Here is a 26,128-nt window from a genome sequence, read left to right as displayed (position 1 = left end):
TCGATAGTTAAGAGTTTATTCTAAACCATGAACACCCCTTGACAAACCCCATCTATCTACCTGTAGTCTCTGTCTTTTGGGTCTTCTTTAAGAACTGCACAATTTTGTGTAATGACATAACAGACCTTCTATTCGAAAACATCATTAGCCTGCGCTCTGCATGAATGATTTTTCTATCTTCCCAACATGATTACATAATTTTGAATAAAGATGTTGACAAATGTATGACATTAGCAGTTCTTTCATAAGTCCTGGATTACTCAGACTTAACCACCGCATTCTTTGTAAAATACAGAATCTCTTGGAAATGTTCATATAGGATAATTTCATATGGGTGTCTCATAGGACAGAGACATGGAATTAATGTTTTTTCTGTCCATGGGCTATTCTCCGTATCACTGTAAAGCCTGCAATGAAGTTAGTACCTGCATAAACAAAGAACACAAAGAAAGAAAGTATTATTGCAAGTTTCCTTTACAAACCTCATTTTATTGTCATAAGCCTAAATTGTAAGGTTTGAGCAAGCATAGGGAATGGCTGCTTCTGGTTGTTTTTCCCCACTGTGCATTTACACTGTCCTAGAAAGATAGTGAGCTGTCAAAATCTAATTGTGATTCTGAAAGACACAGCGTTGGTTCAGCTCACCTTATCTCTGACATATTCAAATACGATGTCAATTTTACCCATGAACAGTGTCTAATCATTTCCAGCCCCTTTCATATTTACCTTGCTCAGGAAGCGGAAAATTATTTCTGTTAACGCATCCCTTGTGGGCTTCACCAGTGAGGAAATGGTGCGGTAACCAGTGAGTTTTGATGCTGTCCTGTGCCGCTCAGTAATCATTGCTGACATGCTGAGATGCTGGGAAGCTACTGTCTGTCAGGCTGCCAAAAACACTCATCCTCATGCATTCTGATGTTATTTTTTTCAGTTGCCGTATTGTTTAGTTTCAAATACCTTCCCCTAAAAGGACATTTTTCTTCTTAAAAAAGAAACAAACAAGCTCTGCACACAGAACATGTGTAATCAGGAGAATCCACTAGTAGAGGCCTGTAGGGACACATACACAAACCCTGAACATTAGACCATAACTGCCTTCGCAAGCAACAGGCTTAGACAAGCGCAACCATCCTGCTTGTGCACTATTTGTGTTGTGCATCAGCTCCCGTTGGGGCCGTGGATTGTGCTTAAGCACGTTTTAATGTACTGCCATGATAAGACACTGCAGTCGGATCATGATTTGCACGGTCTCTCAGGGAGCAGAAAGAGATCTGGCAGAGGCTCCGTCCTGCATTAAAGTTTTAAGTTCTTATGCCATCACGCTGTCAAAGCCCTGTCTGATGCAACAGCATGTGCATAATAGCCATGGCTAGGAATATGAAGGGAGGGGAGGTTGGAGACAGGAAAGATGGTTATATGTTGGGCATGCCTTTGCATCGCCTGGGCCTGGGCCTCTGTCAGACAGTTCTAGTATGTAAGTATCCTGGCTTGCTGTGCTTGTCACTGTGTCTGTCCACATAGTAGATGGATGCCATTCACTTGGGTCTCACAGTCACCTCTAAATAATCACTTTTTTTTGGTAACTTTGTTTTATCACCAAACTCCAAGGACCTTACATGTCTTAGGATGATATATTTTCTAAATGTGGGCCTGCGTGTGCTAGCCGTGCTCCTCGTCCTGTGCAGTTTGTGGTGCGGTCAGGGCGCTGGGTGTGCCAGCCGTGCTCCTCGTCCTGTGCAGTTTGTGGTGCGGTCAGGGGGCCGGGTGTGTGAGGGGCTGACGGGAGGATAATGGCACGCGAGCGAGGGAGGCGGCAGCAGTCTGAACTTTAGCCAAGTCGTCACAGGACCTGGCACTCACCGAGGGGTTGGCACACAGAAGAGATATCTACCCCAAAGACACATAATGTGGTTGGCTGAATGTCAGCCTCCCTTTCTCTCTCTCCTTTTATCCCTGGCCTCCTTGTTACCCTCACTCACTCTCTCGCTGTCATTCTGAAGTGTAGAAAGAGTTTACGCTTTGATGGGTGATACTTCTCCTTTCACTACAAGGAATTTACACATTTCATGTGGTTCATTGCAGTTGTTAAGTAAAGGAGCAGTTCTTTGAGTATAAGGTGAGTATTTCTGAGGAGAAGTACTATAGAGTGTCCTCAAACACATAGGCATGCAGTTGGGTTTACATTTTAAAGTGGTGTCAAAATGATTTAATGAATTTCTTTTAAAACTTTCAAGAGTGGGATATAAAGAATAGTGCACTTTAAACCTTGAAACTCACAGTTCACTGACGATTGAAGATTACATGTAGAGATATTCAAGATATTCAAGCATTTTTACTGTGTTTTCTTAAGTCAATGAAGCTGAAGTACAGTTGAGAGTACCTTCACATCCCCAGCATTAGACTAAACATTCTCTGAAATGCATCTTCTTAATCCAAATGTATGTTATGCTAATGATATAGAGTTTAAGTATGGCATAATAACATGTCCAACGAATCTGACAATGATCGGGATTATGACGTGTGAAAGAGTTTTCTGGCTGTTGTGCAGTAAGAAGAGAATGTTTTATAGGCCTCTCAGGGTCGTGAACCTCTGTTCCCATCCTCCAAGGACACCTCTGCAGCTGAGATTCAGTGTGGCATTGACAAAGTGAAGCTCCATTTCAGTTTTCTTTTCAGTTATTTCATTGCTTTTCCTGCTTACGAGGGAAAATGCACCTGAGGGTCAGGGTTTGCAAATTCTCAAACCTCAGCCTTGAATGTCCTGAAAATGATTTCCGCTCACATTTCTTGGCATTGGAAAATTCACACAGAAAAGAAATCAAAAGATTTTCTTATGAGCAAAAAATTAATTAAAAAGAACAGAACTGAAGGACCTGCACCATTTACGATGCAGAGGTCATATTTTCTCTCTAGGCCAGTAATAATTAGTCACCCCAGTAATCAGAGATGCTGTCCTTGTAAATCCAGACTATGGTCTGTTCACATGATTTTGATGATTTGCATTTGTATTGGATGAACAGGAACCTGAATAGAGTGATGGACAACAAATGGCTGACGTACAGCCATCCTTAGCGCAACAATAAGAATGGAGTGGCTCTGTCATGTTGTGCTTCACGTTGCTTGGAGCCTTTCCCTTTTTTTCCCCCGCTACTTCAGGCGATGCTGATACGAGTGACTCAAGTCTGAATGGCAAGCGGCACTTATAAATGTTCCTCTGTCCACTACACAAGAGTCTGGAGGCCACCTCTTGCTTCAGTTGTCTTTGGGGTATTGGCAAAAATTCCTATACACTCGTGCGTGCACACACACATTCACACTCATCAAACTGTGTACTCAGAGGCTCGAGAGATTCTGGTAATTATATTTGGAACTGCTACTCGTCATGAAGTCGAGAGTTTTCCTGCTTCTCTACTTGCTCCTGGTCTCTTATGCGTCTCCGGCGGTCATTACTGGGGTAAGTGGAAACAAAAGGGTCAGGGTTATGGAAAGGTTACTTAGTTACTTGTGGATGTTATACTCAAATAATGATGTGATTTGTGTCCATTGCTTGTGTCCATAACGTATGGGATTAGTTACCTCAACTCCTTGAAGGTAATGCAGGGAATTCTAAGAAATTGTTCTGACAAATAACATACTTTTTTTTACGTTGGTTATTGATTATTATAATTTTTTTATTGACAGTTTATTTTAGAAATTCTATTGCTCTTGTAAGCAAATTGCATTCAGCGATGTTATTATTCCCAATAGAACCCTGGTGGATGTTCTGAAAAGCTTTCACAATATATCTGTTTCTCATTTTTAAGACAACAAAGGTTTTGGTGAATGACACTGCATGCAAGTAATTATGGAGGTTTCTTAAACCTAAATGATTTAAACATCAGATATTGGATATTGTCAGAAAATGTTTTTGCCAACAGGTAGACAAGAACAGAGTATACCTAAAACAACTTTAATATTCTTTATATATAATTTACAATTTAAATATTCTTGAGCATGTACATTTCTAGAACACTCACCACCCAAAAGATCTTTTCAAGCACCATTATTGGGCTTTTTTCCCCCCACTGTGCTTAGTCATGTTCATATATTTGAATATTTGGCATTTTTTCAGCCGCACATTCTCTCTCTCCTCCTTGAGATAAATACTTGTTTTCAAGAGACCCTGGAAATCCCACAACGCTGCCGCTGAAATGTTTTTTGTTTTTTTTTCTCAGCTGAGCTGCATAACCAGCTTTGTGTGAACTCCCTAGGATGAGTCATTAATCACAACACTGATCAAATCGGTCAACATTATAAATAATTCATCCGTAGCTGCTGTTGGCCCTGTTCTCTTTAATGAGAGGTGTGGGCAAGTCCAGCAGCAGTATTATGGAAGGTGCTGTCAGGATTGTGCAGACACATAGAGACTCTAATGGAGATTGAGGTGAGGCTCCGCTATGAAAACGAGAGAAAGCGGCCTCCTCGCGAGCCTGTCACACCGCATCAGCTCCGGAGCTCTCGGCTCTTGACAAACCCTCAAAAAACAATGGCAGAAAAGTTTCTCCTGCCACCTTCACTGACGGTGCTCCTGCTCCACTGTTCACTGGTGGTGTTTCCACGGCAGGCATGCGAGAGAGATGTTCAGTGCGGGGGAGGCATGTGCTGTGCGGTCAGCCTGTGGATCCGGGGCTTGCGTATGTGCGCGCCCATGGGCCGAGAGGGAGACGACTGCCACCCTATAAGTCACAAGGTGAGCAGAGGGCTCCGGCACCATCCCTCTCACACCCTTCACACCCTCATCAATAATCATCCCCAAACCTCCTGCCATGCCACACTGCATTTCTGGGATGCCTGGAGCCTGCATTCTTATTTCCCCAGGAATATGATTGTTTAGAAAGGGTATGGCACGTTATGCTGGCATTCATATTGCTCATACCAACACCATTTCACAACTGCATATGTATGCCCACTGCACCACCAGAGTCTTTAGAAAAGTAGTACCATCAGTAGAGCATCACTACAAACATTCTTGGTTTCTCTGATCTTCGTAGCATTGTGATTTGTGAATATGACTTTGTCACACAACCTTCATGTGGCTGTTTTAGTGTCAAGCTGTTCCAGTCAATTAACATTATGTCTCTGTCTCTAGGTGCCCTTCTTTGGGAAAAGGCTGCACCATACGTGCCCCTGCCTGCCTAACCTGGCCTGCATTGGCACTGAAGACGGCAACTTTGCCTGCATGTCACCATATAAGAGTATGGACTCTGAAAAAGACATATTTTATTTTGATAAAATGTGAATTATAATATTTATTTATTTGTATTTATTGTATTCTTCCTCAACAGTTTATGCAAGTACCTCTTAGACCAGCATTACTTAAATCAAGTAACAATTATTTTGGTTCGGACTAAATTAAACACGAATACAAATATGGTGCAACTGCAATAGTGTATTTGAATTCTACGTGACAATGGAAACTTTGTAGCTCCGTGTAGCACATAAAAGGTTTCTTAATTCGGTGTAACTACTGTGTTGGTTCATTTTATTAGGAATATTTTTTTTTGTATAACAACATAGACGTCTTTACTGTAACCGTCACTATGCTCCACCCACTCATTCAAGAGGGGATACTGAATGGTCAGGTCTGTGTAACCAGCAGTATGGTATGTAAGTTAAAAAAACCTCTCTTGAGACAGATTTCTGACTTTTGGTATAAAGTCATAGCCTGCTATAACCACACCCACATCCTGAGCTGAGAGCAATAGGTGGGTGGAGCCAGGCTAATAAAGTCAGGCCTTCACTGTCACTCAAATTAGTCAAGAGCCACCTAATTTGGACCAAGTACCCTGATTACCAAAAGGACAGATGAGCAACATCACCCTTCTGGTTTTGTGTGAAGTTCATCGATACCTACGAAGCCACCCGTTGGTCATCAACAGAAAACATCTATCTTGGATGATAAACTAAAGTTTGTTTCCTGGCACAGTACTCAAACCCATGCAACCAGTGTCTTCTGAGCGCAAATGATGGATTTGACCGTCATTGCCGGCTCTGTGAGCCATTATGTGGGTGGAGCATTTTAAACCCGAGACTATGACTGTGCTTGTTATCTTTTCTGATTTACATCTGACAGTCACCCATGCCCATGGGAGATCTCCAAAGCATCAACTTCAAGACACCAGCATCAATCATACAACGTGTTGATTTGCACGGTCTGTCTTCTTCAATGTCTCCAGTATCTAGCAGCTGCCAGTAAATTCATTCATATGTAACGAATATGCAGAAACTTTTCTTTTTCCCTGTTTGTTTGTCTATGATAAGTAAACCTCACGGGCAACCATCTAAATCATACATGAAGAATGACAAGGAGTTTACCCTGACTCCAGTGGCCTCTCCGCTGAGCCAGCCGGCTCCCAAGGGTTGTTGATTTGAAAGAACAAATTATACAGTCTAAACTTAATTAAAACTCTGAGACTTCAAAACATTCAACTTCAAAACTGCATAATGTGAAATTTGGCTCTGTATGGGAGACAAATATAGAACAGTAATACGTGGTCAGTGGGTTTTAGTATATGAGTAAATTGATGTTGGTTTCTTTCAAATTTATATAAATGTTTTACTGCAGGCAAACGGCTGTATCCTCTTGTTGTTTTGGGGCTTTGAGCAGCTTTAGATTGTTGTGGCATATAATCAACTATGAGTATTAATGATCATGGCCTTTCTCTAGTTCTACAAATCAATGCAACCTCTCAAATAGAACCCTGAATGAAAGACCAATAATGAGGTCCCTATAGGCCAGTTGCACATTCTGTCAGCAAAGAAAAGAAATGATGTTGGTATGTTCTTATAAATTCTTAGCAAAAGCACTAAGCTATTAGAAAATGAATGGGATGTATTTTTGTGAACTTTGTATGAACACATACTCCCCTTAGACGTAGACAACATTAAAAAGGAAAAAAAAACGTATTCCACAGGGATTGTTAAACCTCTGGAAACATTCTTACTACATGAAGGTGGTGGCATAAATTATTATGTGACCAACCCCAGGCTTACAGGATGTAATTTGGTGGATGATTCACTGCCTGCATATAGACTGGAACAATTAGAGCCCCAAAAGCTGTTAAATTTCAATCTTACCAAAGATACATCAGGAATATTAACAGTCTAAATTAGACCACATATAATGCACTTGTGACTTCTGAATAATTTTGCAGTGCACATTCAAGTGATTTATCTTGCCGGGCAAACAAGTATTCATGGCCCACAATCCACTGCAATATGTGTGTTTTGGTGAGGGAAAAAGTCATTGTTGATTAATACTTCCTATTATTAACTAGGACATAACGCTACAATAGCCTGCATTTTTCGTTTGAAAAATGCTTGGTATAATTTACACAAGAAGAGCGAAGTAATTGTCATGAAATTTCTGGGCAATGTGTTTTGTCACAGTCCCAGTCTATTCCCTTATATCACCCCTGGCCTTTATACCTTTCAAAATATAACGCTGAATTACTCATTTGCACTATTTTGATTAAGAGCCACTTCAGTCTAATGAGTGAGCAGTACTTTTGAGGTTCCATTGCACAAAACCACGTCAGCCCAAGGTTTTAAATAAAACATGACAGCACAGCTCAAGCCACAGATCTCAAATGACTCAACGATTTTCAACAGCAATGGTGCAGAAACACTTGGCTTGATGAAATGCATCAGTGAATTTCAACATGAGTGTTTATAATGTCAAAAACTGTCCTAACCCTAACAAGTAGTAGTATTTAAACAGTTTTTTTTTTCAAGGCAAAATATGGAATTATTCCATCTCAGTCCATCTTTCTAAACACATATGTAAACCAATACGCCCGGAACTGAGTTTACACTTGTGAAGAAATCACTTGAAAGAAAACACTTGCATCTAGGCATCACGGAAGACTGTTCAGACAAGCATATGATGAGCAGTCGGAAGCTGGGGCAGACTGGGAGGATTTGGAGAGTGAAAAGGACTCGAAGTGCTGCTCAATAGCAATAGCTCTCAGACTCCCACTATGCCTCAATCCGGGGGCAAAGTAATCAGGGACATTGAGACAAAGGGCTCCAATTAGCAGACTGAATTCCATTTCCACTAGTGTCACGCTGATGGAGATTAAAATAAAGAGGTATTTTTGATACCATCAGTAGCAGTGCCTGTTTACAACCAAGTGTGAAAAAATGGACCGGCTGTGGTTCCAAGTCCCACTGAACTGTCAGTTCAGTACAATAGGGTTGGGTAACTCTGATTGAAAGATAAATGATCAAATAAGTTGTTTGCCTGTAGGAACAGCTTCACTGAAGTGACTTGTACAGTTGTGGTGTCATAAGCATAATGTGGTTTTCCAGCACATTTTCACTCCAAGTGCAATAATCAATCACTTCATTTCCTTTCTTTTGTGTTCAACTGAGAGTGATATCTGATGAGCTATTTACAAAGGATAAATGTTACAATGGTTAAAACCAAACAAACTTTTTCCAGGATTTTAGGTTTCTTGGACAGGGTAGTCAAAACAACACAGTAGGCCCATGTGTATTTGTCCACTGACCACTGATACACTTCCCTTTTTATAAAATGTACCTTACATTTCTAGACCTGTAGTCCAGCATGACAGTAACACTATGATAAGATCTTGACCGGACATGGTAGAGACTCCCAAGTCATCCTGAAACTACGCTGATCACTGTAGGACAACACTGAAGATGGGATTACATCCACGTGAGCCTGAGCAGCCCCTCTCCACTACAGCTGGGCTAACTCAGCCTTTACCATATCCAAATCTTATGCAATACCAGGGAATCACAGTGAAAACGGAAACATTGGCTGAGGTGTTCCAGGCACATAGGCACTGATAACAGTGACAGCAAAACATTGGGCTACTCCATACACAAATGTATAACGTAACGCATGGGTTGTTCAATTAAAACAGTGAACAACCGATGAATAATCAATCATGGTTTATTTCATCTTCAGTACAAACAATGCAAATGTCTCCTGACAGCACTGCCACTGACATATTGAGTCGAACAGTCCTTGATCATACGAAAAGAAGATGTTTGTGGGTCTGTTTTAAAGGGAATGTGAGCGGGAATCATCCACATATTCGTCCATGTGATACATACACTTGCAACAGATGTCTGAGGTTTGATATTTTAGCACAAACAAAGTCTACCAAGATTTTTATCAAATATAATTGCCAATAGAAACGGATAAAAGCAAAACCAATGTACATCATTTACATTATAATACACTGATTTGTTCATTTCAACAATTATCTTCAAACAAATATACATATATATTTATGTGAGAAACATCTTCAAATTATTTCAGTCATCATAGTCATTATTTCAGGCAGGGCCATTAGGACCACCCCAGAAAGCTAAAATAGAGTGCACTGTTGAAAGGGGGAGGAATCACACGTTTCAGACCCAGATTAAAGCGACGTGTTCCCTCAGATGACACAATATGGCTCCATGGGTGTTTGGGTACCCACGCAGAAAGGGAAGCAGGCCCTAAGACGCATTCTCAGTTCTTTGTTGAAAATGAAACAGATAATTGGATTGGCTCCCGCTTGGACAAAAGTCAGCCACACGGCCGCAGTTAGGTAGACCTGTGGAATGGTGCTGCCTTTGACAAACACTCGAAGATAACATGTAACGATGTAAGGAGCCCAGAGAACGAGAAACGCGAGTGTTATCATGTAGTACATCTTCCCTATCCGCTTCTCCATTTTAAATTCGTCCAAAACTAATAGCCTTCGATTGGCGTTGTGCGACGCTTGTCGGATGCCCACCAGTGTTGGTGGAGTGGGACCTCGTCCAAAGCCCGCAATCCAGTTGGCAGCCGCTTGGCCTGTCGCACCTGGGCCATGAAATGTCCAGTTTTGGCTGATGGCCGGGATCAGCTGTGCGGGTTTCATTTTACGATGGTCGTAGACAAAACACAACATTTTGATATAAACGACATGTGTTGTGCCTACTATCACGGCCAGCATCAACATGAACCCCAAGGTATCGTTTGCTTTCACATATCGGTGCTCGAAGATGCACTGTTCCTCCTCTCGGATGAATTTATAAGTACCGACATCGAACACCGGAGGGAATGCCATCGCGATAGAGAGGGTCCACACCATGCAGATAATAGCTACACATGTCCACAGTGTCATTCGTTTGGAATAAAATCTGTGGTGAGCGATAGCCATGTATCGTGTAACGCTGACGCAGAAGAGCATGAATGCTATGTGAAAACAGAAGAGGACTGCCATGAACGCGATGATCTTGCAGCTTATTAGACTGTATGCCCAGATGGAGCCACTGCTTATAGAGATCATCACGAAGGGGAAGCAAACAGTCGTCCGAATGATATCGGCCAAGCACAGATCTAGAAGAAAATAGTAGGGAGCCTTGTGTAGGGTGCTGTCTTTCAGCACCAGGAGGGACAGCGACACGTTCCCTATCAGACTGGTGCAAATAATGAGTCCCAGGGAGGCCAGCTTCACCGCAGAGGCAGTGATAGCATAATTCTGAAGCGATGGGTTGCTTTCCCCCAGATCACTTGTATTCGCCATCTATGCGACCACTCTATTGACGAGACGTGATAATCCAACATTAAGTGAACCTATCTCCTTCCAGTAATGTTTACACCACAAGCGAAAAATAAAAACACCCTACATAATCTGCAGTTGGTGACAGATTCTGATATAGGTGCATAGGTAGGCTACAGAAGAAAACATTTGGGCTGTCTGCACTTCAGTCGGTGAAAATTCAAAATCATTGTCGGTTTACGTCAAAAAGATACTATAAACTACATCTGAAATCCATACCGACTGCGATGAGGTCATCGTTTTATTTCTTTTCTTGAGATTCTTCATTTTAAACGATGTCGTTCAGAGCAAACAGCTCGTCAAATAATCCATTCTTGCATATTTCACAGCAGTACAGCCCGATATACTTTATGAAGACGATGTCGAGAAACATGGTATCCAAAGTCTATTAAAAGAAAATATAAAAATGTTTTATCACAAAATCTTGTCGGTAAGAGGCAAGTGGCTCACGATATTCTTCTGGAAGAAAAAGATAGGCCGTCACCACCATAGCATTCTGCCAAGAAGTAGGTCCATGTAAGCAAAATCAGTATGGCTCGCTCCAATGATTAAATTGCACAAAAAAGAGAACGGGAAAAAAATTATAAAAATAGTCTAAGCTTACAGCTTAAAGAAAGGTCAAACGTCCACGTGTAAATCTTCAACGTTTTATTTCACAGATGTAAACAACAGAAACCTCCAGTGAGAACTGGAACTGGCACGACTTAAGGAGGCTGAGAGCGATGAAAGTGCATGGTAGGCTACGTGCTAAAAAGGTGCAGTCCGCATCCTCCGATCAAGACCTGGTTTTATCCATCAGTAGCTTCCACTATATAAAATAATCGGTCCTTGACATAGACCTTCCTCAGGCACACATTTCTCTGTCTGGAAGGGACTGGTGGCAAGAATGCAATCGTTTCAGTCTGAGTGCCCCGAATCCATCAAGGCGAAATTATCCCAAGGAGCCTTTAAAGGCACAGACTATCATTTCCGCTTAGTCAAAAATGAGGTCCTCACAACTTATTTAACGATCCACTGACATAAAAGTCAACGCAGGCTACCTCTGGAAAGTCCCAATCATTTTACAGTTAACTAATTTAAAACGGTTAATTTGAGTAGGCTAATAGAGTCACAACAATAGAACAGCATTTGTTTTGGAGGTTTATAAAGATTTTTTTCTTTTTGTACAATAAAAAACAAGCTTCTATCGAAACATTTGTTCTATCCATACACACTTAAAGGACAACTCTGTTATTTTCTGGGGCCCTATTTTACCATCTTTTTGGGTCCAAATGTTTACTAGGGACAAAAACGAAAACAAAATCAATCGAAATCGGTCCAGTGTTGAGTTAGAACGCTATAACTGTCAACTGCAAAACAGCTATACAATGGGGCAAGGTCAGCGTCAAAGTAAACCGCTTGTTTTGCCACTGACAGGCTCATAATGTTATTATAAGTGTCTGACAACATGGAAAAGATCCTTACACAGAGACAGGCATGTGTGTGTTTACCTCAATAACTGTAAAGAAACAGTAGAAGTCATCAGTTCTTCTGGACCGGACCGGAAGAAGAGAAAGGTGAACTAATGACAGAGGTAAAAAAAAATACCGGAGTTCTCCTTTAACACATTTTAATAAGAACCGAATTAAGAACCGTAAAACTGCTGAGGTAGCATAACCCGAACACAAATTTTGTGTTAGACCCACTTAAAATGTTCATTTGTTAACACAAGAGAAATCTACTTCAGTTTGACAGTCAGAGTCAGACTTCAATGCATTTTTTTCCCTTTGGAGATGAAAAAGACATGTCTCACCACTGCCATCCACTGGTCAAACAATGAAGGTTTTCCTACTGATATATAGATGACAGCCCACTTAGAAACTTAAAAAGCTCTGCCAATTAGTTTCCTATATTATGTATTTATGTATATATACAGTATATATATATGTTCTTGCTACATGTCAGTTAAAAAATATGATAGGCAAAAAATATGCATATTTTCCATAGCCATAGCCTACAGCATAATGATCTATTTCTGAATCTGAAATGACCTGCGCCAGAATTCCGGCACAATACCGGAGAACTTTAATCCACGTGTTACTGCAATGAGACTAGACATGGTGTTTTATACTGAGTGTGAGCGCATTGTTTACTTTATTGAGTTACCAATTCCCTCTGAAGATGTGACTGAGGAAGTCTTTGAATGGAAGAAACTAAAGTATGTGAACTAGTTGCGTAACCAAGGGAGCGAGGTTGGCAAGTGCACTCAAGAGACCAGGGGGAAGGAGACTTTGTAGCTAGATCAACCACAATGCTTCTGTTGGATTTGGATTTTCCAGGACGGTTACTTGAAGTAGCTTTGAAGGAGTTGTCTGAGGCTGCTGAAAAACTCACAGACTTCTTAAGGACATTTGAATGAACCCTGTTTTACAGAAGTGTGTTGTTGCAAGATGTTCTGGAAGCTGGCATACTTTTTTTTTTTTTTAAGATTTATTTATGAGCTTTTTAGCCTTTATTTGGATAGGACTGAAGTATTTTTGGACAGGAAGTGAGGAGGAGTGAAGAGGTGTGAAAAGGATCGGGAAACAACAGCAGGCCGGAATCAAACCTGTGTCCCCGCGGGCATTGTAGCCCGTAAATGGGGGGCTTATTGGCTCGCGCCACAGTGCCCCCCATGCTGGCATGCTTTGACATACTTTGCAAGATCTTTTGGATTTTGGCATACCTGGAGTCACCAGCAAATGGGCCTATGTACAGCTGAAGAACCTGGTTGGACTGACATTTGGTCATGGTTGTTGTGGGCAAGTCTCTCAGTACTGTCTGGGTGTATGTTGTGGTGTATCTCTGAGGTGTTGTTGTCTCTGATATTGACACGTGTCATAACCCATCATAAGTATGGGGGGGGGGGTCTGAGCCTTCTGGAGGTGCTATGGGCCTAATTGAACGAAACACTGATGAAAGAAGGTGGCCACTTGACAACTGCGGTGAAATGCTCACAAAGGCATTATTATTGTTGGACCTATTATGCTTTTCCGGTTTTCCCCTTTCTTTTAATGTGTTATATAGCTTTTTGTGCATGTAAACGCTCTGCAAAGTTACAAAGCCCAAAGTACACACCAGAGCAAGTAACTCTCTCCTGAAGAGATCATTTTTTCTCAGCTACATGAAATACCTTGTTGGAATTCCAGCCCTTTTCTCTTGTTATAAGATGACGCAATCTCATAACATAATTCTTTTTGCTCGCCTAGCTGACCAATCAGAGCACACTCGGCTCATCGGGAGGGGGAGCTAAAGACATATAAAGTCTAACAGAGCGTTTCAGACAGAGGGTGAATAGAGATGCACAGTATGAGAAGGCAGCTAATCAAAGTTCTGTTTCAAGCATTTGTTCAGAATCACTCCACCACTACGCTAGCTGTGATTGGCTGGTCACGTCTAGGAAGGGCCACTCTTTACAATGATGCCTGGGCAGCAGGACGTCATCCAACTACTGGTTCTCTCTCAGAAGCAACCTCAAGTCAGTTCTGCCAAGGTCTCATGCTTAACTGTCCACAGCACAGAGCTAAACACTTGCTAGCCAGGTGCTAATTCCTTACACAGCAGTTTTCAACATGATAGATAGGTTTCTCTCCAAACAACTATTTTAACCAGTCTGTCCTGTCCTTGTTGGTTACAACAATTCAGTTAACTTACTAGTCCCCAAACTAAAGTGGCACTGAACATTAGCTTTTGGACTATCGGCTATCTTGTCACCAAAATGTTGCCATAGTGAGCACCAAACTGCAAAGCTAAAGAGAAAACTATTAGTTGCAAAGCTTGGTAGCAACTCATTAGCAAACTCGCCGGTCACTAAACTGCAGTGTCGGGGAACAGCATCAAGGCTTCTCCCTCTCCCAACGCAAAGGAAGAAAAGCCAGTATGTGTGGGCCTGTATGGAATCAACATCTCGGCAAGATGTACTCACCCCTGCTGCAACGAGTGCCTTGGACTGCAACACACACAAGACACGTAACATTGGTGGTCATGTTAGTGGTCAGGTACCAGGAAACCCCGGTGAGCACCAATGTGATGAAACAACTACGCTGCTTGGTAATTTCGACTGCCTGCGCGAGGGTCGGGGTGAGCCCCCTAAGCGAGAGGTGGGATGAACTGCCCCTGATATGGATTTGGATTCACTGGACGAATGGGAAACGTCATGTCATACGACAACCCGTTCCTCCCGTAAAAGAAGGTAGGGATGCCCGTAACTCAGCGTGACCTTAGCACTGATGCTACTGGCAATAATGGGGCTCCCCAGTTATTGACGTAAAACCTGCACGGAGTGTGTAAACGCAATGCCAACAAGCTGGGCATTTCATGGCCTAGAACAGGGGTTTTCAACCAGGGGTCCGTGGCCCCCTGGTGGTCCGCGACGGCATTGCAGGGGGTCCGCGACGTTGATCAGTTCACCATTGACTTTTTTTATTTTTATAAATATACCTCGGCCCGTCGACATATTTATGTCTGAATAGCCAAGTCGCATTGCCCCAAATACTGATGTAGACCCATATTCAGCGAAGAAATTACACTGACAAGTATTATAGGCAGAATATGTGTGCGGGGGGAGGGGGCGTGGCGGCGGCGGTGGTTACAAACATGAAAAAGAAGGGTACGGGACTGTAAAATGTTTCGACAATCACTGGCACATCAGTGGGCCGCGGATTACTTTCTGGTCAGAATGATGGTCCCTGGGACAAAACCAGTTGAAAACCCCTGGCCTAGAACACCAGCTCTGGTACGAAGGCAAGTCCAGACCTGCGCTGTCCAGGCCTCTGGGAGAGCGATGAGCATCATGGTCATGCAAGGGAGAGAGCGTGCTGGCTTAACGGCTTCATCCTGCAATGGTCACGATGCTGCGCTGCTGTGAGTAGCAGAAGAGGGAAGGTGAGGCCTTGCAAACCTGCTTGCCCTGGAAGACACAACCACCCCCTCCCCCGACACCTCGCCTGTCTTTTGCACAGGAGGTGGCACATTCTCTGCTTAGCAGAATTACAAAGGGACCCAAGACTGCCAGCTCAACTCATGACTGAGGGCCAGCAAACCAGCTGCACCTTTGGACCAGCAGGGAAGCCGCCAGCCAGCTCCATTTCAGGCTTGCCTGGGCAAGAGGGCCGAGCGGGCAACCTAGCTCACTGCAGCGAGAGCGAAAGTGTTGTTTGCCAGATGTACACAGCTTGGGGATCAGTCCTGAGAGCCTGCTGTTCCGACTTGGAGCTCAAAGACTTGGGACTGTGTTCAGTTCATAATACCCCCCCTTCACTCGAAATCACAAACACACAGTGTTCAGCAACACAAATGTCCCCCACAGAGCAAATAGGCCGAAGGCTGAGGGCACTCCAGAGGAAGCATTTTCCATTGTTGCAAAATAAAAATTAGACACCCTCACAACACTGCTGCAGAGAGACGCCTCAGATATGCTCTCTAGCGGAGCAGGCCACACACACACACACGCCCTCGGCTTTCACAGGGCTGCAATGCTCTCCTCCACAAGAGGGCAGCATTGTTCCACCTTTTGCGTAAAGGCTGTCAGTAACCCCACTAGCATTCATGCGTCACATCACAATGGGTGCTCAGAATTGTAGAAAAGAAGTACAGTCTCCAGTTCTCATGCTTGCCCCCTCGGTTTTCAAATATAACGTATTCACACGCAACAGGGGATGCAGCACATTTTCTCGAAGCAGAGATTACCTCCCTGCGAGAGACAGGAGTGATTCAAGAGCCAAAGCAGCTTCTACCAAAGGTTTGTTGTTGTCCCCAAAACGGGAAGCAGGATAATACCTATACTGGATCTGAGAGCATTAAACAAACATCTCAGACAATACCGGCTCAGAATACTGACACACTCGGCTCTGCTGAGGTTTGTGACTATCGATCTGAAAGACGTGTACTTTCATATTGATCCCCCTCACAGAAAGTTTCTCCAATTGGTTTTTCAGGGGGTGATTTCCGAGTATCTGGTGCTTCTGTTCAGCCTTCCTCTGAGCCCCCACACATTTGTAAAATGCACAGAAGCCGCTGTAGGGCCTCTCAGGGCCAATGGAATCCATCTGGCAACTTAAACAGACAACTGGCTTGTGGCTGCAAAGTAAAAGGAGGAGGCCATAGATGCATTACAGTCATCCACCAGTGGACCTGTACGCTTCCAAGGAGATTGCCCACTGTCCCCGGACACCATCAGGAGCGGACAGCCTGACCTGCTGGCCTCCTCCCTCAGACGTCAGTGTGGTTTGTCAGGAATTGCTGTTTGATTCTGCTGTAAAAAAATAATAATTTGTGCAGGTTTTGTTAAAGTTTTAAGTAATTCAACTTTAGATTTTCCAGCCAGTGACTTAAAAATGACTTAAAACCCTAACAGCACAAATTATTTTTACAGCAGAAACCAGCACAAACAAACTTCAGTCCTTTTATAAATGTTCTGATGGCGTGGAGCGGCCAGTTTCAGAGATGTGGGAGAGAAGTTCTGTGCAAGTTCGGATGCAGTAGCCTGTTCAGTAAACATGTAACCATTCTTTCTTTTTATATTACAGTTGAAACAGTGCTGGAATATTAATAATATTTTATTCTAATGTTAAAAAATGGTTACATTTGATTAGGTAGCCTAGTCATCAGGGAAGGATGGCACATCTAATTGGAGTCTCAAAATCATAATTAATTCCACTTCAACATCAATCGGGTAAATGGGGAAAGGACACTCCATGTCCAATAGCTGCTTTAGGCACAGCAAGTGGAAGGAGAGAAATTCAGGGTTTGTTAAAGAAAACCTACCAGCGAGCAGGTTAGGCTGTCACCATGGTAACTGACCCAAAGTTTAAGTTCCCTTTTTTTCTGGAACGGAAAATCCAGAGTTTCTCTCATTTCAGGGTTAACAAACTTAGAGTATTAATCAAACCCGCTTTCTGGAATAAGAAACTTATGACAGATGGGTAATTTATGAATTCTGTGTTGCACTTAAAACAAAGTTGTGTGTATGACCGTAAAAATAAATCCTCAGTCTTTTATGTCTCTCCCAGAATGTATGAGACAAGAAAGGGCTTCTTCAAATTTCAAACATTGGGAGGTGAGACCATCTAGTCCATCCTCCAACAGCAGGACTGCCCCCTCAGGTAGTCTCTAGCCCACTAGTTTACCTGTCTGCCCATGTGAGCTTCAGGTGTTCCTACTCACCACTGAAAGACCTGTAGGTCATGGCTTCAGAAGGGTCTCATGAGAATTTGCTAAAAACGTTTTGCACACGTGATCAGTGAGGAACACTTACGATTTTGACTTCAGAAGCAGCCCCATAGTTCAGCCTTGTACATGGCACAACTTGCTCTGTGTCACCATCTCCCTCTAGTGGATAAACAATGTATAACTCAATAAACGTTGACAATAAACTATATGGTTACAGTTAGCTTTAAAATATTTACATTCTCATTGAATGTAGGTTATTTTTATCATTTAAAATAGAGTCAATTATAATGTATTTTGCTGTAAAGTAGATGATCTATTTTTTATTCAAAAATGTTTCCAGTTTGTTTGTTTCTGTTTCTGTTCATTTGTTTAAATACCAAAACAAAAGTTTGCAAACTTAAAACATTTAACAGTATAGACAGTGTAAAACATACCGCATAAAGCACATTTGCAAGATAAGCAAATTGACAAAGTTTGTGGAAAAGGGTATACTGTAAGTTATCTATTCTTATCGACTGATATGAAAAATATACATATTGTAACTTTATCTTTGATGGATCTTAAGTTTGGAGGAGGAGGTAATATTTAAACAAACACAACAATTTTGCCACCAAATTCATTTAAGCATACAAGTATGAAAAACAGCAGGGTTGAACCGAGTTGAACAGAGTTCAACCCCTTTAATTTAAATGTTGTTTGCCCATCTTCTCGGACGTGCACAGGAATTTTGAAGGGCAGTTGCTCTGCCCTGGAAAAAAGGGGCAACACGTTAATTTTTGTCACTGCCGGCGCCACGCCCCCACACACACCCTGTCAGTATAAAAACCTATAAAAGCACTGACTGATTTAAAATAAGCATTATAAATATAATAACCTTTGTTACACCTATGGTAAGCTCTCTTATGCCTCTGTAGGATCAGTTGAAGAACTTCCCAACACCTTATTTTTTCGCGTTACCCGAAACAAAAATAGAAATCTGCCTGTTTGTAGAATAATTAACAACTTCAGGAAGTGTGTGAAAGTGTCAGGAACATTTCACCTTTAAATCAATGTGCACAAAGGAATGGCAAGATATGGCACTGCACTTTTAGCCCTAGCAGAAAATCTCTAGAATGGAGTGAGACTTCCTAGTTACAAAATCACTAGGCAACAAGAGTTGGAATCACCAAACATGCTGTTGCCTTAATTATCAATGAACATCTGTATTTCCTCATTAACTGGTGGGATTTTCTTTTGATTAGTTCTAGGCGCGGGTGCAGATACATTTATCAAATAAATCCCCAGCTGCTGGGTTTGAGATCAATCAACTTTTCCATCTTCAGTCTGGTGAACCTGGGTGAGGTGGGTGACCAACTGTGGGGCCTCTGTGGTGGTGTAAGTGTGTGTGAGCGAGAAGCGCATCCAGCTGTTTCTAGGATGACTTTGCAGAAGCCACACTTCTTATAAAAGCCAACAGCGGTCTGGGTTAGACAACAGACTAGGCCTGTGTGGCGGCAGGCCGGGGACACAATCATGCGGAAAAGCTCACCGCAGCACTCCCCATTCCGTTTCCCCTTCCACAGCTACCAAGCCTGTGACCTCTGACCTTTCATCCACATCTGCCTCCGTCACCAAGAAACAGTTTTCCGGATGGCTGAGTTAGCAGCTTTTGATGTTGCGCATAAATGTCAGTACTCTCTCTCTCTCTCTTACTAAACCGGCAAAGGGCTCATGGCTGCTGTAACACACTAGTCAGAGCCAGACCCCTCCTGTGCAAGCAGCCAGGACCCTGCCAACCAGCAGGTCTTCAAAACTATTTCCATGAGACGGCAACTTTTTTGATCAGAAACATGAGGCCTCGATCTGCCCTCGAAGGCGCTTATGTCTGTGCATGTTATGAATGTTATGAATATTACAATGTGTGCTAGTAATGAAAATAGCTTCACGACATGCCCTTCTTTGTTGCGCATGAAGGGGGATTTATGGTTGACATTGCTGTCCTTGCACACATCGGCGTGCGACGAAAGTCATATCATTAGAGCTGGCGCGCGGTGCGCTTCAGTGATGTTTCAGCTGGGCGCACACCTCCCAATTGTTGTAACTTGCTGTGTGTGGCACAGCTGGCGAATGTGCAAAATGGGTGAGCTGGAGGCACTAGTTGGTGAGCAGGTCTGTCACCTGTCTCTACAGGCATCCTTCTGATCCATCAATGCGAGAGCATAGGGATTCCCACATGGCACAGAACTTGTGGAGAGAGATTACAGCAACAATTGGAACACATGAGACGTTTGTGTGGTTTACTAGCGTTACCGTCTTGCCTGATGAAGACCTGAGGGTCAAAAGCATTTAGGTTGTGCTCACACGTTACGTCTTTTTGGTATGAAAATCACTGGACAAAAAAAAACACTGTAAAACAACAATTTAGAGTGTCTTTTGTTAACATAACAACTCATAGTAACTATAACTGTATTTCTTAAAACTGTTCAACCTACACATCATAACAACAATTTCTCATTCTTTTGAACATTTTGGAAATGCTTTTGCACATTCATGCAAAAGGCTATGTACAATTATCTGCTGTTTAGTCTGACCCCTAAAAACATCTAGGTATCTATTCATTGATTACATTTGTTGAAAGGGAAAACATGACTGTAAAAAATGTGAAATGTCTAATATTAAATTAGTTGGAAACATGCAATAATCTGGTAAGGTGATAAATTATTGTGAAAGAAAGAGACCTTGATATAATTTTGTATTGACAACATTTTCTAAATAACATGACAAAAGGACTTGGCACTGACATATTCATTGATGTGATTATTTAGTTTTGAGGCATAAGCCAAGCATTTTGAGAGAGTAACCGCCATTGTTTCGTACTGTACAAATTGTTTCAAGAAATGCATGAAAATGTTTGAAAATGTTGAAGATGATTTGAGAGATGTACCAAGGCTACTGAGAAAAACTGTAGAGAAGAAAGGACTCTGAACAACTGTGACAAGCAAACATACACTCACTCATCTTTGCCAAATATTCAGCTAAAGCCAATCTAATCAAGTCAAAGCTAGTGACAAGTTAATGTTAGATACCTGATGCTGAGCTAAACATGTTTGCTAACCATCCATAGATGCTAACATTAACATTTACATTACCAAGTGACTAACCTATCTGGGTGTGTTTGCAGTTGCCTGATGAAGTTTGATTTGTTCAATCCAGCATCCTTTATGTTGATACCGCAAACTTGTTCTTTTGTTTGGGCCTTGTGTGAAGTTATTCAGCCAAAGGTTGTGACAAATGGGATAGCGGCTGCAGGGATACTCGCCATGGTGTAGTGGCTGCATTTCAGTCATTTGAGGCTGTGCACACCAGAGGCGTAAGGTTACATGTGATAATAAGGGAGGGAATGACGTTCAGCTCGTCAGACATTGTTAATGCACCAAACCATAGACAAATAAACAAAATAAAGATTGTCCGAGGCCCAAATCTCGAGTCTGTGTCATGTCTGAAGTCTTTTGAGTTTGAGTCTCAAGTCAAATTTCAAGTTATTGTGTGTGCGACTTAAGTGCGACTTAAGTGCAAGTCACAGACTCGAGTCCCCATCTCTGGTCAAACGTGCCTCTAGCAAAATCATTAAAGGTTAAGGTGCTGATGTCACAGTTTGCACACGCAACAACCAACAATCAAGCATACCAGCTCCTTTAGAACCCGCAGTGCGCATCTATCAAATTAGGGTCCAATGTGTGGGAATGAATGAATGCCAGTTTCAATTTGTGGGTGGCCAAGAGGGAGGTCACTTACCATTCTGCATGCAGCTATCATTGGCAAGACCAGCCCAAGAGCTGATTTTCTTAAGTTCTGAAAGTAGCCAGAGGTTGATTCACTGACGTAGGTGGTCTGGTATGTTACCTGATCTCTAATTTGTTAAGTGAGATACTGTATGAGGAAATACTGTATGATCGTGTGTCCTGGATCATAGACTGCAGGCTATTAGCTGAACTTGAATTCACAGGCAAGTGGACCAGAAGAGAGAGAAGCCCTCCACTTGGCTCTTATCTTGTGTATCACAACCTAACAACAGATATTTTCACAACTATAGTCTACACTGGATACAGTCAGATACGTATTAACTAAGCTCAATCACAGAACTAGAAACCCAGTTATCCCAGGTTCACTTTGATGTTGGTCATGAGAGGCCACATCAGGGACGCTTGGGGAATCAGCCCGTACAGAGTGACCACAGAAGCAACAGAAAAAAATGCTAGTGAAACTGGAAAAGACACTCTACAGCCACAGGCCACAGGGCTTGGCTGAACAGCAACGGTCTCTTCTCTTCTTCACATGCTGAAATAGCACTGTGGGGAAACGCTCCTGTAGATAAACAAGAAGAGTGTGGAGCGAGCAGTGAAATGGCGTTGCACAACTGTGTTGGACGACAGGTACTGTGCCGTTGAAGTGGCGTACTACAAATTAAATTGGTAGAAAGGATCTGCAAAATCTGAATACGCATTTAAATCTAGTAACCAAGGCTGAGCAAAAAGCATGTTAAAAGGGAGGCTAAACTAAACAAGAATGAGAACTCAAGTGTGAGTAATACACAATTAAAACAGGTGAGCGGTAAGGTGCCAACCGTGTCTCTTCATGGCATCTGCCAGCATTCAGCCAGGTGTCCCTCAGGGCACTCCCCATGCCATGGTGCCGGCAGGGTGTGTGAAACCGTCCCCCGCTCTGATTTCTGAGGCATCATCCTCCATTATGAATGGGAGTTTAGAATCCAGATGCAGCAAGATGGTGGAGGTGAAACATCTTTGAATTTGAGACGTTTGTGTGTTTGGTGTCCACAGAATACATGCAGGGGAGGACAGGCAACAATTACCCAAAGGCACCTGTGGAAAAGAGTGACATGTACTTTTTGCGCAGTGTTGAATTTGGCTTAGTTTGGAGAGCTGTGCTCATTTCACAGCTACTCACACTTTCAATGGATCCTCAGTGATGCCTGCAGAGGAGGACACGCAGCCAGAAGAAAGACGGGAGAGGAGCGGTACGCACATTCACCCCGGTTTAATGTATGGAGTTCTGGAGTTGCCCAGGAAGTGTGAGTTTTAAATTCAGGATACAAATATACCATATAAGTATACCAAAACAATTTTAAATGTCCTTGAGCAAATAATTCACGAAAGCCTGAGAAACAACTGGATAATTAGAAAGTCTGGTTTAAAATGATATTATAATGTAATTAATTATCAATGCATTTCCTTCTCTGATATATTGAAAGTCAGATGGTGGGCATATTTCTCAGATCTAACTTTATTTACACTGTATGACACGGAAGACTGACAGAACACTGTTGATTGACGCAGGGGTGTTATCCTCTATCCTTCTGGAGAGCCTCACTGTTGTATTCTGTCATAGGATCAGATTCTGGAGCTGTACTATAGGCTTCTGTCAGCGTTGAGCGAGTAGTGCTCCTCGTTACAAGTCAATCAATCAGTCAAATGAACAGGGCACGAGCGATTTCTGCTCGCTGATCGCTTCACCTAGAACATGGTGGAAAGGAGAGGAAGATTTGTTTCTAGCTGTACAGAAGAAGTCATGTCTATCCAGCTACCAGTGTTATGTGTGCAGACACGCACGCCGGCGTGGTTTGGAATGTGCCGATCAAGAAACTGCTGCTAGAGCTACGGGTAAAGAGGAAAGAAGGGATCTTGGGATAACAGTAGAAGACAGGGAATAGTCTTCCCCACATTAGTGGCCCAGAGGGGAGGACTACATCACTTAATGGGAAACTTGAAGTGTCCTTATCTAATTGTTGGTAATAACTAATCTATGCAGGCCAGTGAAGGCTCTTGTCATTAATGATGTCTGGTCTCTAGGCAGGGTGAAGGCATGTGATCGTTTCTGCATACTTTTCTTTTAAAATGAGTATATATGACTACGGCTGAAATGGACATTGAGAGCACACAGGATGACTTTTACATTGCAGCTGATTTTATCCTGTGCCTGTTAAACAAACCAGTAAAATGTAAAAAAAATATTAGGATCTACTTTTTGATTGTATTTGAAATAAAAATCTCAGAACTTGCACTTGGAGCTACAGGAGAGCATCAAAATAATTCTCACATATTTTAGATAAGATGTACAAGCCGACAGTACAATCAGCTTTTAGAAATATTGGTAATATTAATGATAACAGGTTGGAAGATGGGAAATAGAGGTGTGATAGTCTCCAGAAGATGTTTGATAAGATTTGCAGATGATTTAAAGCATATCTTGAGATGCTAAAAGGTTGCTTTGAGATATATGAGCTTAATTCTGATGCACGCTAATTTACTACATAATAAAACAAACTCACTGTAAATAAGAGGTTCATAAGCTGCTTGGCAAGAAAATCTAACTTGAGATGTGTTACACTGTCGTCATTATCATTGCAGTGACTCAAAACTAGCTCCAAAAATAGTTCTGCCATAATCAAAGGTGTCAGACCTCTGGGTTGATTTCAGCGCTTGTGTTCTTGAAACAGGAATTCAGGTGTTAGTGGCTCCAATGTTATCATTATTCTTTAAAATGACTTTCAGCTATATTATCACCATTGTTTTACTCCTGTTTTTTTTCTCCCTATGCTCATGCACAAGGTACAGCATGGAAAAGCAGGTGAAACCCCCTTAATGATTTCAATCCACATAGAGCAGATGATCTTCTTTTATTACATGTATAAGGGTGGCAGTCCTTTGTTCCTCTCCAGCTCGCTGTGCCCTTAACAGCAGGGGAGAACGTCATTTGAAAGCCATCCCCTTTGGAAATGGAGAGTGGATTCTTTTCATTTGCTTAATTACCTAATTAACAGAAAGCTAATTACTTTGTTGTGTGCATGAGTGCATATGGAGAGGGTGTTACATAACTGATAGTAATCCTCAATTAATTTGTTTTAAAGCGACACTCTATCAAGCCAAGCCAAAATCCATGGAGCATCAGCCTCGGCACATAACAAGATGTCAAAACAAGTGAGACAAAAACACTTTTGTCTTAGTCTCAACATGGCTTACTACACCAGTACACAAACATGGATCAGCTTGCTCTTTGTTAAGTGGTGAACTTTGTAGGCTATTTAATTCTCTTTTGAATGTCTATTTGAATTAGCGTCACTATGGGGATTCTGCATGAGGAATACAAATTATTGCAAAAATGACACTATCAGATTTGCATTGTGAGAAGATAAGACTGATATTTTCCCTGTTGTGGTGTTTCTATCCAGCTTTGTTTTCTCCTCATATGAAGGCTTTCAGAGACCCACCATTCAGTTGAATTTGTCTGAAGTTATCTATCATTTCACAGGATGTCATCTCGCCTAGTCAAATATCACACCTGTGCTCTAGGGTCACACAACTGTGGACTAGAGGAAAACATCACTCACATGACCCATATACACTGAGCAGCATGGGATGACTGATGAACGTTGGCCTCATGTCTACAGGCAGACATTGCTACTGCTAAGTAATGTGGGTCTGGGACAGTGTTTTCCAATTTCAAACCGTAGGTGGGGCACCTTGCAGCAACTGTGAACCAACGCCCAGGAGGTGGTGCTATAGACTAAAGAAATAGAATTATTCATCCCTCGCAGCAGCAGGAACACTACTAACAGTACCCAATGTGAATAAGCTACAACCATCGATACAATTATTTTCTCGCATAATTAAATGGCCTGTTCTCTACAGACCTTGATCAAGGACAACACTACTTGGAATTACTTTCAATTTAATAGCTTCTTGTGTTACAGATTAGGTATTCTTGCTCTCGAGATTTTTCCTTCTTCATGGCCAATGTGTAGTTTTTCATTTTTAAACACGCTACACAGCAGCAGAAATGTAGACTGTTCTATATGTATTTTAAGGTGGAGGCTACAGTCTATACAGGTATATGTTGCTGCTACAGCCTGACAAAAATATCAGAAACCTTGCCTACTGTGTTTGATCAGTAGAGACGTGCTAACACATGTTTTAAGGGGGAAAAAACTTTCAAAAGGGCTGATTTAAACTTCCAAAATGTATAGCCAATGAGGGCTTAAAGCCATTGAACCGAATCACTAATTGACGACCATTGTCATTGTCCGTTTGATTTAGGTTGTCATTCAAAACAGGCTGTGTTGGCTATGAAAAACTTTGCAACCCTCAGATAAAATAACTTGAGCTGATGCACCACTTAGATGACTTTACTCAAATACCGATTAAACCAAGGGACATTCTCACTGACAACTACTTTCTTGACTTCCTTGCATAAGTATTTGTCCTTCTCCTGAACTTTCACCCCTCGAACTTGCTCCGATTCATTGGACAAAGTGCAGAAAAAAGGGGGAGAAAAAAAGCCCC

At 42.1% G+C, this 26,128-nt stretch overlaps 2 protein-coding genes across 2 annotated transcripts; one reads left to right on the top strand and one right to left on the bottom strand.

The window, feature by feature from the left end:
* The first annotated feature begins 4,525 nt into the window (after positions 1-4,525).
* prok2 (prokineticin 2) lies at positions 4,526-5,503 on the top strand. Its single transcript, XM_012838621.3, has 2 exons — positions 4,526-4,729; positions 5,129-5,503. Exons 1-2 carry the CDS (start codon positions 4,526-4,528, stop codon positions 5,276-5,278), a joined length of 354 nt encoding a protein of 117 aa, XP_012694075.2. The 3' UTR covers positions 5,279-5,503.
* Positions 5,504-8,943: 3,440 nt separating this feature from the next.
* On the bottom strand, positions 8,944-11,578 carry gpr27 (G protein-coupled receptor 27). Its single transcript, XM_012838636.3, has one exon. It carries the CDS (start codon positions 10,566-10,568, stop codon positions 9,453-9,455), a length of 1,116 nt encoding a protein of 371 aa, XP_012694090.2. The 5' UTR covers positions 10,569-11,578; the 3' UTR covers positions 8,944-9,452.
* Positions 11,579-26,128: the final 14,550 nt, after the last annotated feature.

The sequence above is a fragment of the Clupea harengus genome, chromosome 5 (genome assembly GCF_900700415.2).
Source record: "Clupea harengus chromosome 5, Ch_v2.0.2, whole genome shotgun sequence".
In the NCBI taxonomy this organism is placed as follows: domain Eukaryota; kingdom Metazoa; phylum Chordata; class Actinopteri; order Clupeiformes; family Clupeidae; genus Clupea; species Clupea harengus.
The sequence above is the reverse complement of the archived record's forward strand: the minus strand, read 5'-3'. Positions and strand labels throughout refer to the sequence as shown.